The 15472-nt window shown below is 37.1% G+C and overlaps 3 protein-coding genes across 3 annotated transcripts; 1 reads left to right on the forward strand and 2 right to left on the reverse strand.

Annotated features, from left to right (window-relative positions):
* Positions 1–1239: 1239 nt before the first annotated feature.
* LOC143187762 (uncharacterized) lies at positions 1240–2328 on the reverse strand. Its single transcript, XM_076391979.1, has 4 exons — positions 2306–2328; positions 1725–2268; positions 1386–1537; positions 1240–1288 (listed from the first exon to the last, which is right to left on the reverse strand). The coding sequence occupies exons 1-3, from the start codon at positions 2326–2328 to the stop codon at positions 1490–1492; spliced, it is 615 nt and encodes a 204-aa protein (XP_076248094.1). The 3' UTR covers positions 1240–1288; positions 1386–1489.
* Positions 2329–12441: 10113 nt separating this feature from the next.
* LOC143187763 (uncharacterized) lies at positions 12442–13431 on the forward strand. Its single transcript, XM_076391980.1, has one exon. The coding sequence runs from the start codon at positions 12442–12444 to the stop codon at positions 13429–13431; it is 990 nt and encodes a 329-aa protein (XP_076248095.1).
* A 583-nt stretch (positions 13432–14014) lies between these two features.
* LOC143187764 (uncharacterized) lies at positions 14015–15186 on the reverse strand. The gene is made up of 3 exons (XM_076391981.1): positions 14881–15186; positions 14231–14789; positions 14015–14171 (listed from the first exon to the last, which is right to left on the reverse strand). Exons 1-3 carry the CDS (start codon positions 15184–15186, stop codon positions 14098–14100), a joined length of 939 nt encoding a protein of 312 aa, XP_076248096.1. The 3' UTR covers positions 14015–14097.
* Positions 15187–15472: the final 286 nt, after the last annotated feature.

Genomic DNA, 15472 nt, shown 5'->3' on the forward strand with positions numbered 1-15472 from the left:
AATTAGATCTAGAAAAAATCAATTTTTTTTATAAGATACATATAAATTTAATATTTTAATTTAAAGATTAAGAGTAAGATTAATACATACTGTGGGATTGGAAGATTTCTGCTAAATCAAGCTCGTGTATATGATAATGTAAGTATATACAGGGTGCAACAAAAATGTCGCAGTTCCTTAAAAGGGGTGATTCAGGGGGTGATTCGAAACAACTTTTTCCTTAGCGAAAATGTAAGATGTGGCTTCGTTAACGAGTTATTAATGAAAAACACCGGCCAATGAGAGCGCGAGTTTGCCGTCCGAGCGACTGCGGTAGCGTTGGATACGCGCTAGGCGCTACTGTTGTACTCCGAACAAGAAAGTCGGCATGCGTCGAAGGAAATAGCATTAGTATGAAAATATTTGCATAACGTATAAACGAAAAAGCAATGCAACAAAAGAAATGAACGGAAAATTGGAGAATTAAGGTTGAAGATAGAAACGTTGAAAGTAGTCTGCGTTATATTTAAAAAATAATAATCATTAATGAATTAAATGCAATTCATCTGTAGTTTGTAAATCTGTGTCACTGGGTCACTGTACCGATACTGGTCATCGACCGTCGAAATGGTTTATGGTAGGGTAGAATTTTTCCAAGAAAGCTCCTTGTACCCCCCACGTAGTTTAAGTACCTCAGACCTTCCTTGTTCGGACACTCCGAGATCATGTCTCCTTCGAAACCAAAGCAATAAAGCCATAAATTACCTAAACGCCTGCCCTAGCATAAACCATTTCGACGGTCGATGACCGAGATCGGTACAGTGACCCAGTGACACAGGTTTACAAACTACAGGTGAAGTTTGTTCTCCTCTTCCTTTATTTTTTGTTGTATTGCTTTTTCGTTTATACGTTATGCGAATAAGAAATTTAGGTATTCGTGTTTTTACGTTGCACGTAGTTTTCCTCGATTTTAAGTAATTATTCACTTCAAGTGATAAACAAAAAAAGGACTCGGTATTATTTATTATGTCGCTTTCAGTTTTCATACTAATGCTATTTTCTTCGATGTATGACGACTTTCTTGTTCGGAGTCCAACCGTAGCATCTAGCGCGCCTACTCAACACTACCGCGGTCGCTCGGACGGCAAACTCGCGCTCTCATTGGCCGGTGTTTTTCGTTAATAACTCGTTAACGAAGCCTCATCTTACATTTTCGCTAAGGAAGAAGTTGTTTCAAATCACCCCCTGAATCACCCCTTTTAAGGAACTGCAACTTTTTTGTTACACCCTGTATATATTTGTATAATCACTGGAAATATAATATTACTAAATGAATTAGACTAAATATTTTAATAATCCACACAATATTCTACGCCTTAGCTTCTGATGTGTGCCCTATGGCTTACCAATCCACTCTGCCGAATTTTCCTTCATCCCGCACCGTCGACACCACTCATTTCTTTCATGCTCTGTCTCACTCACGACCCAAACCTAAACAATAAATCTAAAGCTATCTCCAAGGGTTTGGGACACGGTTCTGCTGACCATCGCCACTCGCCTGCAAAACACCAACGTCCCAAATGGCCCAGTCATAAACTACTTAAGTCTAAATGTTTTTAAACATAACATAATCTTATCGAACCCCACACTCGGCCATCCTGCGAGAATATCTGACCTCAGATATTGTGTTATTCATTACAAGTTTCTTCAGTGTCACTATACAAATCATCGCTATTTTCACTCACCCATGGTTTAATATAGTCTACTGCTGTAGATGTCTGACGTGGCCCTTCATGTTCACCAACTTTTGTTACAATATAACGATCGTTCCGTAACACTTTTGCTAGCTCGTAAGGCCCGAAGTATTTCGCTGCGAATTTCAGACCTGGACCCTGTTGAGTTCGCTTAATTGCAACTAGATCGCCCTCTCGATATTTTCTACCTTCTATTCTTTTTTTATTAAAAGATTTCCTATTCTCCTGCTGAATTTTTAATATATTCTGTCGCGCCTCTTCCCGCAATTCGTCTCGATTTTCTTGAAATACATTTTCCCATTCGCACTCAAGCAACTCTACTATCTGAGGATCGTCCCGATATCTAGGATCTATTCCAAATAATATCTGAAATGGTGTCGTTTTTATACTTCGGCTCGGAGTAGTATTAAAACACCTTTGACACATGTCCAAGAATTTATACCACTCGTCAGTTTTCGGCGCTGACAGTTTGGTTAATAACGGTATTAGCGTACGATTGACCCGTTTTACCTGACTGTTTGCCCGCAGCATACCTCTAGTAGTAAACACGTGTTCTATACGTTCGTATTTACAAAAATCCTGAAACGCAGTTCATGTGGACGCGGCAACTCTATCTGAAATAATCCTTCGAGGATTTCCAAAAAGAATCGCCCGTTTTCTTAAATGGTCTATTACTTCTGTCGAATTACAACTTTTTGTGGCGTAAAGCCACACAAATTTTGAAAACGCATCGATAACAACGAAGATATAATGGTATCTTTTCTTTGTCGATGGGAGCAGCCCTAAGTGATCCACATGGAAAGTATCTAACGGCACATGGCCTTTACTTATCGCAAATAAAAACTCCTCCTGCCTACCTTCCTTTCTTTCTGCAAGTATACAATCAACGCAACTTCGCAGCACTTTGTCTATTTTCTCCCTCATATTCCGAAACCAATAATTCCTTTTTAATAAGGCTTCGGTTTTTCCGGATGCGAAATGACCGTTTTCGTGAGCGCGTCTAATTATTTGGATCTGCATTGACCTTGGCACTAAAACACGTATATCCCCATCAATTTCTTTGAATAAGATGCCACCCCTAATTTTAAAACCCTCAGCTTGTCCTGGCTCTACCAGCTGGAATATTTTCTGGATACTTGGGTCCTCCTGCTGTGATTTTCTTAACCTACCGCTCATGCTACTTTCGCTCTCACCTACTAGCAAGCACGATGGAAGAGGGTTCCGACTCAAGGCGTCCACGTGCATAAGGTTTTTACCCGGACGGTGTTCAATAGTGTACTGGAATTCCTCCACTAACAATGCCCACCGCGCGACACGTACTGACAAGTCCTTTTTCCGCATTGTTAAAGCGAACGCTCGGCAATCTGTAATTATTTTGAAAGGTATCCCCAACAAATAGACGCGAAATTTCTTCAGGGATTTTATAATCGCCAGAACTTCTAATTCGTAACTCGCATAACGCTCTTCCGCTGGCGTTGTTTTACCGCCTGCAAAATATATTGGGTATAATTTACCATCACAATCGTCTTTTTGCATTAAAATTGCCCCATATCCGAACTTAGATGCATCAGTATGCAATTCAGTTTCTGCGCCAATTTTATATAGTTTTAATACCGGTTTATCATCCTTAAATATTATTGTCATTTCTATCTCTGTCTCGCGTGTTGCAACAGGTTTATAATTATTAATCATTTCGGTTAAACTTCGCCTACGTTCAGTGTCTGCTACGTATGAAATATCCATCCCATTAACCTCGCACTCTAAACTAATCTCAGAAATGCATGGGATATTACTCTTTTCTGCTTTGCGAATCATGACCTGCCCTTGTCTAACAGTCAGTTCTACCGTGTCTACAAAATCTGTCCCCATCAAGAGTCCGTGAGTCATCAACCGATCCGGTATCACACAAATTATTATCGGATACGTACTCTCGTCTATTCGCACTTCTGTTTTAAATTCGCCAACCGCTTTATTCATATCTGAGCCTATACCGCGAAAATAAACACTGCTATCTCTCAACGCAGGTACCTTCGGTCTAAGCTTATGGTATTGATCGCATCGTATTAAACGTAAATCGCTGCCAGTGTCGATCAAGGCGCTTACCTCACGCTTGCAAATATATACTTTTTTATAATACTTATCACGTGATGTCTGTTGAACGGCAAAGTTTATTCCAGTAGTTGGTGTTTTCTTTGTCGGACAATTTACCGCAATATGTCCAAATTCTCCGCATTCAAAACATTTGGACCCTCTGCTCCTCATCGGACAATTATAGAAAAAATGATCGCGACCGCCGCAACTGTAGCATCTTCCTGGTGTTGCAACCCGTGCCTCTTGTCACTGATGTTCTTCATTGCGCCGCTGTATCCCGTCGTCCCCTCGCTGTACCTCGTTGACTCGCCGTTGAATCCCGTCGTCGCACTGTTGAATCCCATCATCTCGCCGTCGGGGCAGGTTATCCAGTCGCTGGACCTGGTCCCATCGGCGGGGTCCAGATGCTGCTCGCCACATCGCCGCACCTCCGCGCTGTACTACATTGTCGGACCGTTGCACCCCAGCACCTCTTCGCCAATTCTGGTCTTGTACATCCACGCTATATCTTGTGCCCTTATATGTAGTAGACGGCAAAATCACTCCCTTGAACGCCTCTAAAAGTGATGCCTGCGATTTGAACTTCTGCATTTTCGCATGATTTCTCAGCGAATGGTCCGGTATCCCGTCAATTGAATATTCTATAAACTCTTCCTCGTCAATACGAATACGGTTTGCCAAAATCATTTTTCGGTGAAAATACTCGGCAAATGTCTCCTCCTTTTTCCAAATTCGACTCTCAAATTCCCTGCGCGCCGCTATTCGGTTTTGCCTATCACCGAAAATGTCCTTCAACCCCTTCACCAGGTCGTCAATACACATTTCGACGTGTTCTGGCTTCGAATGAAACCATTCGAGAGCCTGATTCTTCAATCGTGATACCGCTAATAATTTTGCTGCGTTGTCGTCTAACTTATATGTTGCTCGTAGGAGTGCCAATTGCCTTTCCCATGCATCGAAAGTTTCACCGTTTCCGTCAAAATAATTCAGCATCGCTTTCATTGATTCGTTCACTATGACCGGTGCATGATGATCTGAATACATTGCTGAGTTTTGTGATATAGATGATTCCCTGACGCTCAGTCCCTGCATTTTGCGCATCATCTCGACTTCGCGTTTCAATAATTGTATCTCACGTTCCTCAAGTTCTTTTTCCTTCCTGAGAATATCCATGTCCCTGATATTACTCGCTACGTCAGCTGATGGACTTGATGTCTCCGATGGATTCCCTCTAGGCGTTTCGTTCAACCCCGAATCATCGTCCGCGCCCACTACAACTGTACCGCTCGTTTGTTCATCCATCCACGAACCCGTCGGATCGTCTAAAATAAGTCTGCTAATCAATTCCTGCTTTAAACCAATCGTGTTCAAACCTCTCGCTTTTAAAATGTCTTTTAATTGTGTCACCGTGAATTCATTCGGATTCTTAGCGGTATTCATCGCGTTACACACTAAAGACACTCAATATCACAGTCTTCACAATTTTCACGGGTTTACACTTCTTGAGCCTTTACGTCACAAAGCTTTTAAATAGTCCACGCGATCGTTCAATTCTTATAGTCTTCACAGTCCACTCTTAAACTTTACACGACTCGATTTCACTGCTCACTCAATCCCGGACGAGCCCCCAAAAAGATTGTGGGATTGGAAGATTTTTGCTAAATCAAGCTCGTGTATATGATAATGTAAGTATATATATATTTGTATAATCACTGGAAATATAATATTACTAAATGACTTAGGCTAAATATTTTAATAATCCACACAATATTCTACGCCTTAACTTCTGATCTGTGCCCTATGCCTTTCCAATCCACTCTGCCGAATTTTCCTTCATCCCGCACCGTCGACACCACTCATTTCTTTCATGCTCTGTCTCACTCACGACCCAAACCTAAACAATAAATCTAAAGCTATCTCCAAGGGTTTGGGACACGGTTCTGCTGACCATCGCCACTCGCCTGCAAAACACCAACGTCCCAAATGGCCCAGTCATAAACTACTTAAGTCTAAATGTTTTTAAACATAACATAATCTTATCGAACCCCACAATACTTCACATATTTAATTTTCTTAGTTTCATTATCTTCGGTTGATTCGTTGATTGGAGTATGAGTCACAGATTCATTATTTTCTTCATAATATTGAGAACACATTTTGATATAATTCTATTTTTAAAAACTGTATTCTGGTATACAATTGATAGTAATTAATACAATTTTTCTGTACGAAATATTTCAAACACAATTAACTCACACGTATGACCCGAAGTTTATAGATTGAACTTTATATTTTAGCACAGCATTTAATGAATAACTCAGGCAAGTTCCCGTAAGAAATGTTTTCAGTTGGCTTCCGACCATTGCAAATATGCTTTACTCCTTCCACTTATATTTGTTGTTATGATCAATTGGGAGGGGGAGACTTCCTACTCTCTTTCGTATCACATATCGAGCGCGAACGATCCCCCCCCCCCCCCCCCCACCCCGCCACATCCATTGAATTCAGTTTCCCCTCCCCTTACTTTACCATCACAACTATTCGTCAACATGTTCTACATCAATTAGAATTATACATTTTGCCAAATTGTATAATAGATGTCTAATATTTCGTCGTAATTGATTAGCAATACATCTATATATCACTTGCAATCTCACAATGTAATATGAAATATTTATGTTTAGTATTTATGTTCTTATAAATTGTATAAATGAATGCTTGATTCAATAACAGCTGACTAGTCATAAATCTGCATTGTATTTATAACCATTGCATAATACATGAAAAAAAGATGTAAGCATTGTATTTATACTGATACAATAAGTGTTAAAATAATTTCCAAAAAGAATACATTTTTTTTTGCTTGACTAATTATTAAAATGCATTTGTAACATATTATATGATTTATTTAGTTTCTCGAATTGCGTGTGACTTCTCGTCAGCATAATGTCAGCATAATCTAAAATTATCAAAAATTTTATACGAGCAAACAGATGCAACGTGATTGCGACATATGACACCAGTTTAAACTGTGATCAGAATATATAAAAGTAAAATAAAAGATTTGTATGAAATGTGCTGTTACATCCAAGAGTTAACAAGTCATGGACATGGATGAATTTGTTCTTACTGAACACGAATTGCGGGAACAAGCCGTTCGTTTGAATTGTCTAGATGAATACATTGCATGGGAAGAAGGTTGCAACGAATATCTTGAGTCATTGGAACAATATTGTCGAGTAAAGAAACGCCCTCGATTATCAATTGGTACTCAACAATCTCTGGTTGCTCGAATTGCACAATTTGAAAGTCTTAAACTAGTGACGCGTACTCGTTTCGTGCACGAAGGTGCAGGACATTCAAAACAATGGTCTCTTGTGGCGTGAATTAGAAACTGCATTCGAAAATCATGTATTGACAGGTGTTGTGATAAACTCAGATTATATCGATCCACGTAATTTCCTTCACGGTGCGAGAAGTATAGTGCTTTTACATGTCAGACATGCATTGGTGAATCACACTGCACTTAAAGTAAATACGATATTTAATGGGGAATTTATAGCAGGTGATATATGTGAAACGAAAAGCTTAAATACCAAAGACTGTTAGTTATTTCGCGCATCGGATCTTGAAGAGTGGTATGAACGATGTATTGTTGAATGTACAATAACATTGTTGGAAGAATTTCAGGAATGTGATAGTGGGTGGACATTGTCGCAAATACTGAATTTAATAATCAATTTAAACAAGTATAATCCGAAGCATGTTGGATGTCATTTCAAGCTACCGCGAGAAATACTACTTAAAAAAGCAGTAATTTCTGTAAAATCCTATGACCACGCATGTTTCGCATGGGCTGTGGCAGCCGCTTTATATTCAGCTAAACAGCATACATCTCAACAAAGTTCCTATCCATATTATAGAACAGTGCTTAATTTTGAGAATATCGGATATCCAATATCCATGAATGATATTAAAAAGTTTGAAACGATGAACAATATCTCCGTTAATCTATTCAGCATCGAAGAAAACATCAAGAAAACAAAGAAGGATCTGAAGTAAGTCATCGTTCCATTGCGTCTCACTGATCAGAACAGGGATGGACATGTGAATTTGTTGTACATAGAGAATGATGGCATAGGACACTTTGCATGGATAAAAAATTTGTCTCGACTTGTTGGCACACAATTAAGCAAACATAAAGAAAAGAAGTTCATCTGTGATCGGTATGTATAAAACGTGTAAAAACATTAAGATTTTAATTTTATGAAGAATAAACGATTATATATGAATACTTTTACAGAAGCTTACACTTCTTCAATTCCTGTGAGAGGTTAGATACTCATCAGAATGATTGTCAGAATATGAATAAATGCACTGTTCTGCCAGCCAGCGAGGACGATAAATGGCTCAAAGTTAACAATTATTGCAGAAAGGATCGGGTTCCGTTTGTGGTTTATGAAGACCTCGAGTGTGTTTTAGAAAAAATTAAGGATAGTGTCGCAGATGAATGTATATCGCATGCATATCAACATCCTAGGGTATTCAGTATTGGATATTGTATGCATTGTTCTTATGATACATCATTATCATCATATCAATATCGTCGCGATATAGACTGCGTTTCATGGTTTATCCAGGAATTAAAGAATTTAGCACAGACTGTTAAATCTATATTATCTAATAATATCTCTATGGTGCACCTAACGAAAGAGCAGTGGGATGAATTTCACAATGTTATACATTACCATATTTGTGAGAAACCATTCGATATCAACGAAACACGTGTGCGATATCATTGTCATTTAACAGGGCGCTATAGAGGTCCTACACATGTTGACTGTAATATAAATTATAAAAACTCATTCCACGTCCCGATAGCCTTTCACAATTTATCTGGATATGATTCACATTTTATTATCATGGAATTAGCTAACGCATTTGAAGGTTACATTGATTTACTACCTATAACCAAAGAAAAGTATATTTCTGTTACAAAACATTTAAAAGATGTAACAGAAGAAGAATTATGTTGTCGAAATTATATAAGATTACGATTTATCGATTCGTATAAATTTTTAAATACTAGTCTTTGTAAATTAGCGTCTTTTCTCAGTAAAGATAAGCAAACAATTTTATAATCTAATCTTCAAATGTTGTCCACAGAAAAATTTGATTTATTGACGTGAAAGGGTGTCTTTCCGTACGAATACATTGATTGCTTTGGGAAATTAGAAGATTCTTGTTTACCATCGCTGGAATCTTTTTACAGTTCGTTGACTGATGAAATAGTATCCGAAAGCGATTACGCACACGCTGAGAACATATGGCATTCTTTCGAGATTAAAACTTTAGGTGAATACAGCGATTTGTATTTAAAAACAGATATTTTATTATTAGCAGATATTTTCGAAAATTTCCGTGAAAGTTGTATCAAGAGTTATGGTCTAGATCAGGCTCACTATTACACATTACCTGGTTTTATATGGGATGCTATGTTAAGGGGGCAGACTCCTTCGGGGCCTATTCCGAATCGATCGAAGCGCTGTTGCGAAGAAACGGGCATTAGTGAAAACATATAATTTATACATGCGACATTTGATAATGTGGCATCTAGCGTTATCCTGTTGAATTACAAATGAGAAGTGCGAAGGTATAATTGCCAAATCGCATCGTAGGAAAGTTCTGTCACGCTGTTGCCACATCAATTACAATTTTATGCATCAGTAAATCTCTACTGAATATGCCTTGAGCCGATATTTTGCTTCATACGGAATATAGAAAAGGACGGTGCGAGCGAGAAAGAAAGAGTATCACGAATGAAACAATACACATGTGCCCAAAATTATGAAAGTGGTCTGAGAAACAACATTTTCGTATGAGATTCACACAAAATTTCACATTTATAATAAATGTTTATTAATCAAGACTAATTATAATGTCACGTAATATAGAAATATTTTCTAATTAATTCAAATGTAATCCTTTCAATATCCTAAAATAAGAAATATACAATTTAGACCACTTTCATAATTATGGGCACATATATATACTAATATGTGAAATCCTAAAACTTATATATATAGAATTGTAGGATGTTAGACACGTTTAGTTTTAAGCTTATTGTTAGGTATGATAATTTACGACTGGGTCGCGTCGCACGTTAAAGGACTGCAGGCCTGGCGAAGCGAACGGCGCAAGGCATTTTTCCTCGACCAGATGGGGAAATGTCGTTAGGTTTGGAAAACCCATTCAAGAGGCCAAAAAGAACGCAAAGCGTGGGGCAGTTGACCGAACACCTCGGAAGGAGGAACAACCACGTTGTATTGGGCGAAAGGCCATTTTTGTCGCGTTGTTGGTAGATTATCATTAGGTTATAAGTACGATTGCTGGTGTGTTACATTTCAAATATATTTAATTAACTCTAATTTTGATCGCACTGACATTTGTTTCCTATCATACCATCTAAAATAATCCCACAGAATAAATAATTCATTAAATTCATGCTATTCATTCGTTCATTCATTCATACTTTTTAAGAAATAAACAAACGAAATTATTTTAATTTTTTTTTATTTAAAAATAAAAATGTTATAAGTGGTATAATTGTAATCTGTGAAAAAGTATACAAAAATTAGAATTATTTGAAATAAAAATTGAAAACAAAAAGAATTAAAAGCTACCACGAGATTCGAACTAGGCACCTACAGATTATGAAGGAATGCCTAATTCACACTCAACTAAGATACTTTCTGGTAAAATTAGTGGATTAAACTATAACTTCTGAAAGAATTCCAATTGTTTGTTTATAGTAAATAATAACTATTGAAGAATAATGATTTGTAAATCACCTTTACTTGCTACATTTTCATCGATCAAGAGTCACTCACACTGAACCTCTCGTACTGTTTGCAACGAGTGCAAGACGTTGCGAGTATTCATTAGCAATGTTATAATTTATACATTTAGTGAACAATAAACAACATTTATCATAATATAATGACAAAAACATTATAGGGGTATATATTTTTCGTAAAACCACTCGTTTCAGGGCCCAATTTCGCACAAAATGCAGTTTAACTAGGAATGTTATTATTTTGTTTATAACGTAAAAATTCAAAATTCTATTTCAGCCGTATTTTGTGTTTTGGTTCATAGTATTTGCATACAAATTTGCAAAACGATCGATCAGCATGTTGTCAGTGAAAACAACGACAATATACTATTTTTTAATATATTTTTTAAATAAATTGATATTTTTAAAAACTATTTACATAGGTGGATTCGTCGTTCAAAAATACAGAATCGCCCCATTCATATCATTTTGCTATACGCATTAGTTTTGGAGATATTAAACGAAATATGTGTCAGATACTCCTAGAATTCGTTTCTTATTTTCTTCAGAAATGTAGGCATCTGGCCAACGTCAAGTCCCAAGAGTTTTTTTCAACCACTTCATACCATCATAAAAACGGCCTCCCTGCCAAGGACCCAAAACTTTCTCTTTACCCTCTTTTCCCCACTAAGCTTTTCCTTGTCCTTGCACCCCCTTATTTTGTCAGAAAGAATTAGACCACTGAACTGAACACATCGTTTTTGTAATAAAGAGTATTGAATTATATATCTCGACAATTCGTGTTTAATTTGCCATCCTCCGGGTATACGACATATGTTTTCCACCCCCAACTTTGGGGGTGGTTTTCACACCCTTTAGATGAATTAGAAGCAATAAAAAAATACGTGTCGAATATTTTCGGCTATTCTACAATCCTACAAAGTTTCATCAAAATCGGAGACTTTCACCTCGCGATGTTCCCTTATTATTAAGTATCAAAATCTCGGCTGGAGTTGGATTCGTTCGAGTTCTCCTGATGGGCAGAATTGTAATATGTACATACATATATGTGGCAACAGCGTAACGAAACTTTCAATACATTTTGGCAACTAAGCCTTTCTTGCGTCTGATTCGTGTATTCGATGAATACGCTATTCAGCTGTCAAATTCTAGATTACATTTACCGACTGATCTGTATTTTTATCGATGCTGATGGTAATATGACCAATTTGATTGAGATATACCATTAACGCTTCTAACGGCAAATCGTTGAACTATTTTTGTGTCAAAACGGGTGCACAACGAAAATTACGCTTTACGCCTTCAAGAAGTGTTAAATTGAGGAAAATCGCATTTCCACGATATTGTGCTAATTCAAGGAAGGGTGCTCTGGTGTGCTATGAGCTATGAACCATTAAATCGTGAGATATTTGCGAAAATGACACTTCGGCAGCCATCTTGCTAGTTTACAACAGCGTCTGTTTCATGCTTACAGTTTGTAATTTTACAGTTTTCTCAACGTATAGTGTTTATTGGAGTTTAAAGGGACCAGAGCACCCTGTAGTGAAGTCTACTCGTGGGTTCTGTACCCGCGAAAAATTCATTTATGCAAGTATCGAGACGTAAAGCGTAATTTGCGGAACCGTTTGTCTCTCTCGCTCATCGCGTATACGTGTATGACTTTCTTTGCTTGTGTGAGCGCACGCACACAGCTCAAAACACAAGGAGTCTGCCCCCTTAAAGCATACTAAAGTTAATTTTGAATTGCTCACTGACATCGAAATGGTTTTGTTTACCGAGCGGTGTATACGTGGTGGTTTGAGTCAATGTTCTGGGAGATATGCGCAAGCCAATAATAAGTATATGTTATCCTATGATACATCGAAATCGTCATCGTACCTCATGTACTTTGATATATACAATTTATATGGATGGGCAATGTGTCAACCATTACCATATGCAGGATTTCAATGGATCGATAGTGTTGAAAATTTTGATGTATCCTCAATTGCAATTGATTCATCGATAGGTTATATTCTTGAAGTTGATATAGAATATCCACAACATCTACATGATGATCATGCTGATCTACCGTTTTGTCCAACACGTGCCAAATCCCCTGGTAAGAAACAGGATAAGTTATTAGCTACATTATACGATAAGGAGCGTTACGGTATACATTATTGCAACTTACAACAGTGTATTCATCATGGTCTTCACATTACAAAGATACAACGCATTCTCGAATTTAATCAATCACCATGGCTTCGCGATTATATAGAACTCAATACTCAATTTCGAACACATGCATCAAATGATTTTGAAAAAAATTTGTATAAATTAAAGAACAATGCAGTATTTGGTAAAACAATGAAAAATGTTCGAAATCATGTTGATGTAAAACATCTGACAAAATGGGATGGAAGATTTGGTGTACAGGCAATAATCTCAGAACCTAACTTTCAAAGCAGAAGTATTCTTTCAGAAAATTTAATTGCAATTGAGTTGCGTAAACTTATGGTTAAATTCAACAAATCAATTTACGTTGGTATGGCCATTCTAAACATATTCCACTACGATTATATGTGTCCATTACACCAACGAAGATGTAAAATTATGTATACTGTCACAGACAGTTTAATTTATTATATTCAATGTGAAGATGTTTATGAGATGATGAAATGCGATATCCATAGATTCGACACCAGCGATTATCCAAAAGACAATGTATATGGTATACCGCTTGTCAATAAGAAAGGGCTGGTTCGATGAATTATGAAAACAGTGATTCAATAATGACTGAATTCATTGGACTCAGAGCAAATGCGTATGCTTTGAAAGTGTTTGGTAAAAAAGATGTCAAAACGTTGAAAAGTGTCAAAAACAATGTTGTTGCCAAAATGATCAATTTCGATGATTACAAGCATTGTTTACGCAATGCATATGAAATAACTCGTCGTCAGTCATTCATAAGATCTAAATTGCATAAGGTATATATTGTAACAAAATTGAAAATTGCTCTCAGTCCATATGATGATAAGCGATATCTTATATCTGATTCAAATGATACACTAGCTTGGGGGCATTATAAAATAAAATTGTAAAGGATAGAAGCTGTACAATAATAGATTAAAATTATTTTACGAAAATCGATTTATTTGCATCTTTTATATTAACGTTATAGCAAAAACATCCTTTTATGTTTACAGTACATTATTTTCATGTATCCATGAATTGCGTGAATTATCAAACCTTAACCATTTAACATATACTTTATCATCCTACTTACGTAATACTTTTTCCACTAAATACACATCGGGATTGATAACGCGTTGTAATTCATGCTCATAAAATCCTCCTGCAATAGGCTTTCCGCATGAATCTTGCAGCAGATAAGTCACAGGATTAGTTATCTATACTTTGATTATCTTGAACACTTCAGGAGTCCAATATGGTGTATATCCTTTGTCGGAAACGGTTTTGTATTTGCTGACGCGTACAGAGACACCAACCTTAAATCTCGGTGAAGCAGCAATCTTTATATGGCTATATACTGTGTTCAAAAGCTTACCAGCAATTGTAGGGGCAACACCACATGGTCGCATTCTAATAGTCCTATGTTTCCGTATGTTGTATTCAGCCACAAGGTTCGGTAATGCGTCGATCCATCTGTATGTTCCAATGAGTACAAATAGTTTCCAAATAGGATGCTTTAAAGTACGATTAAAACGTTCCTCGATGGACGCCTTCATCACTGAATATGTTGAATACTGATTAATATTATGTTTTTTTAAGAATCTCTGTACATCAGCATTGTAAAATTTCTTTTCTTGGTCGGTTTGTAAATTTTTGGGACATCGATCTCGAATTACTTTTGCAAATGCTTTGGCTACTTCGAAACCATTTTTTGTTTTGAGTGGTACAACCCATGCATATTTGCTTAATGTATCTGTAACTGTGAGTATGTAATGATAACCTTCATTGAATCGTGAGTATGGACGCATCTCAACCATATTAGCTTGCCACAGACCATCATATCCATGTACGATAACACGTCTGCGGGGGAAATTTCTTCGTGCTGACGCATGCAACTCCTTTACAAGCTGTTGGTTTTCGAGGCTATGCTTTTCCTTAGATTTCATTGATTTTTACATTGTTGTTACTGCTGTAGTCTGTTATATAATCTTCCTCTTGAGAATGAGGGTTCAATACATGCAATACTTGTCGAACATCATTTTGCAGGATTATTAAATTGTTCTGAAATGTAGCCAATCTTTGTTCAAATTCCTGCTGTATTTGTTGAACATTATTCTGTATTGTTACCACATTGCTTTGAAATGTGCTCAACTTTTTCTCAAATTCCTGCTGTTGAACCTTTAAGATTGATATGCATTGTTCCAAGTACTGCTTATTGACTGCATCTGTGTTGACCTCCAGCTGTGTAACATTTCGAATTTTGTAGTATTTTGCGTCAAAGTTGGAATCAATCATGTAGAGCGCGTTATCGAGCATATAATTTCGAAACATGCCACTCCATTTATACTACTATACTGGTGAGGTCTCATACTTTCGAAGTGATACCCCAAACTTATTGATTAACATTTCGTTGAGAATAAATCAATTATGAGCTTGCAGTTTAATTTATAATGAGACCTGCTTCGCGAAGTTCTTCGATAATCGACAGAAACTCGATGTCGTGTGAATTTTTACCCGCTTGACGCGATGCTTCTAACAAACGCAGGCGATCTACTAATTCGTTTGGATCATCCCAAAGTATATAACCGATTTGGTTATTGTTTACTGCCATAGCATT

Source organism: Calliopsis andreniformis, unplaced genomic scaffold (genome assembly GCF_051401765.1).
Source record: "Calliopsis andreniformis isolate RMS-2024a unplaced genomic scaffold, iyCalAndr_principal scaffold0251, whole genome shotgun sequence".
Lineage (NCBI taxonomy): Eukaryota > Metazoa > Arthropoda > Insecta > Hymenoptera > Andrenidae > Calliopsis > Calliopsis andreniformis.

Bases quoted from the DNA above. Each gene is read 5' to 3' on its own strand.
- LOC143187762 (XM_076391979.1), bottom strand. From the start codon at position 2,328: ATGAACTGCGTTTCAGGATTTTT. The intron at 2,269-2,305 runs GTAAATACGAAC...GTTTACTACTAG, and splicing joins AACTGCGTTTCAGGATTTTT to AGGTATGCTGCGGGCAAACA. The intron at 1,538-1,724 runs GTGAGTGAAAAT...GGTGTTTTGCAG, and splicing joins TAGACTATATTAAACCATGG to GCGAGTGGCGATGGTCAGCA.
- LOC143187763 (XM_076391980.1), top strand. From the start codon at position 12,442: ATGGTTTTGTTTACCGAGCGGTGTATACGTGGTGGTTTGAGTCAATGT.
- LOC143187764 (XM_076391981.1), bottom strand. From the start codon at position 15,186: ATGTTTCGAAATTATATGCTCGATAACGCGCTCTACATGATTGATTCC. The intron at 14,790-14,880 runs GTATTGCATGTA...ATGAAATCTAAG, and splicing joins TGCAAAATGATGTTCGACAA to GAAAAGCATAGCCTCGAAAA. The intron at 14,172-14,230 runs GTAAGCTTTTGA...CCGAGATTTAAG, and splicing joins TGTTGCCCCTACAATTGCTG to GTTGGTGTCTCTGTACGCGT.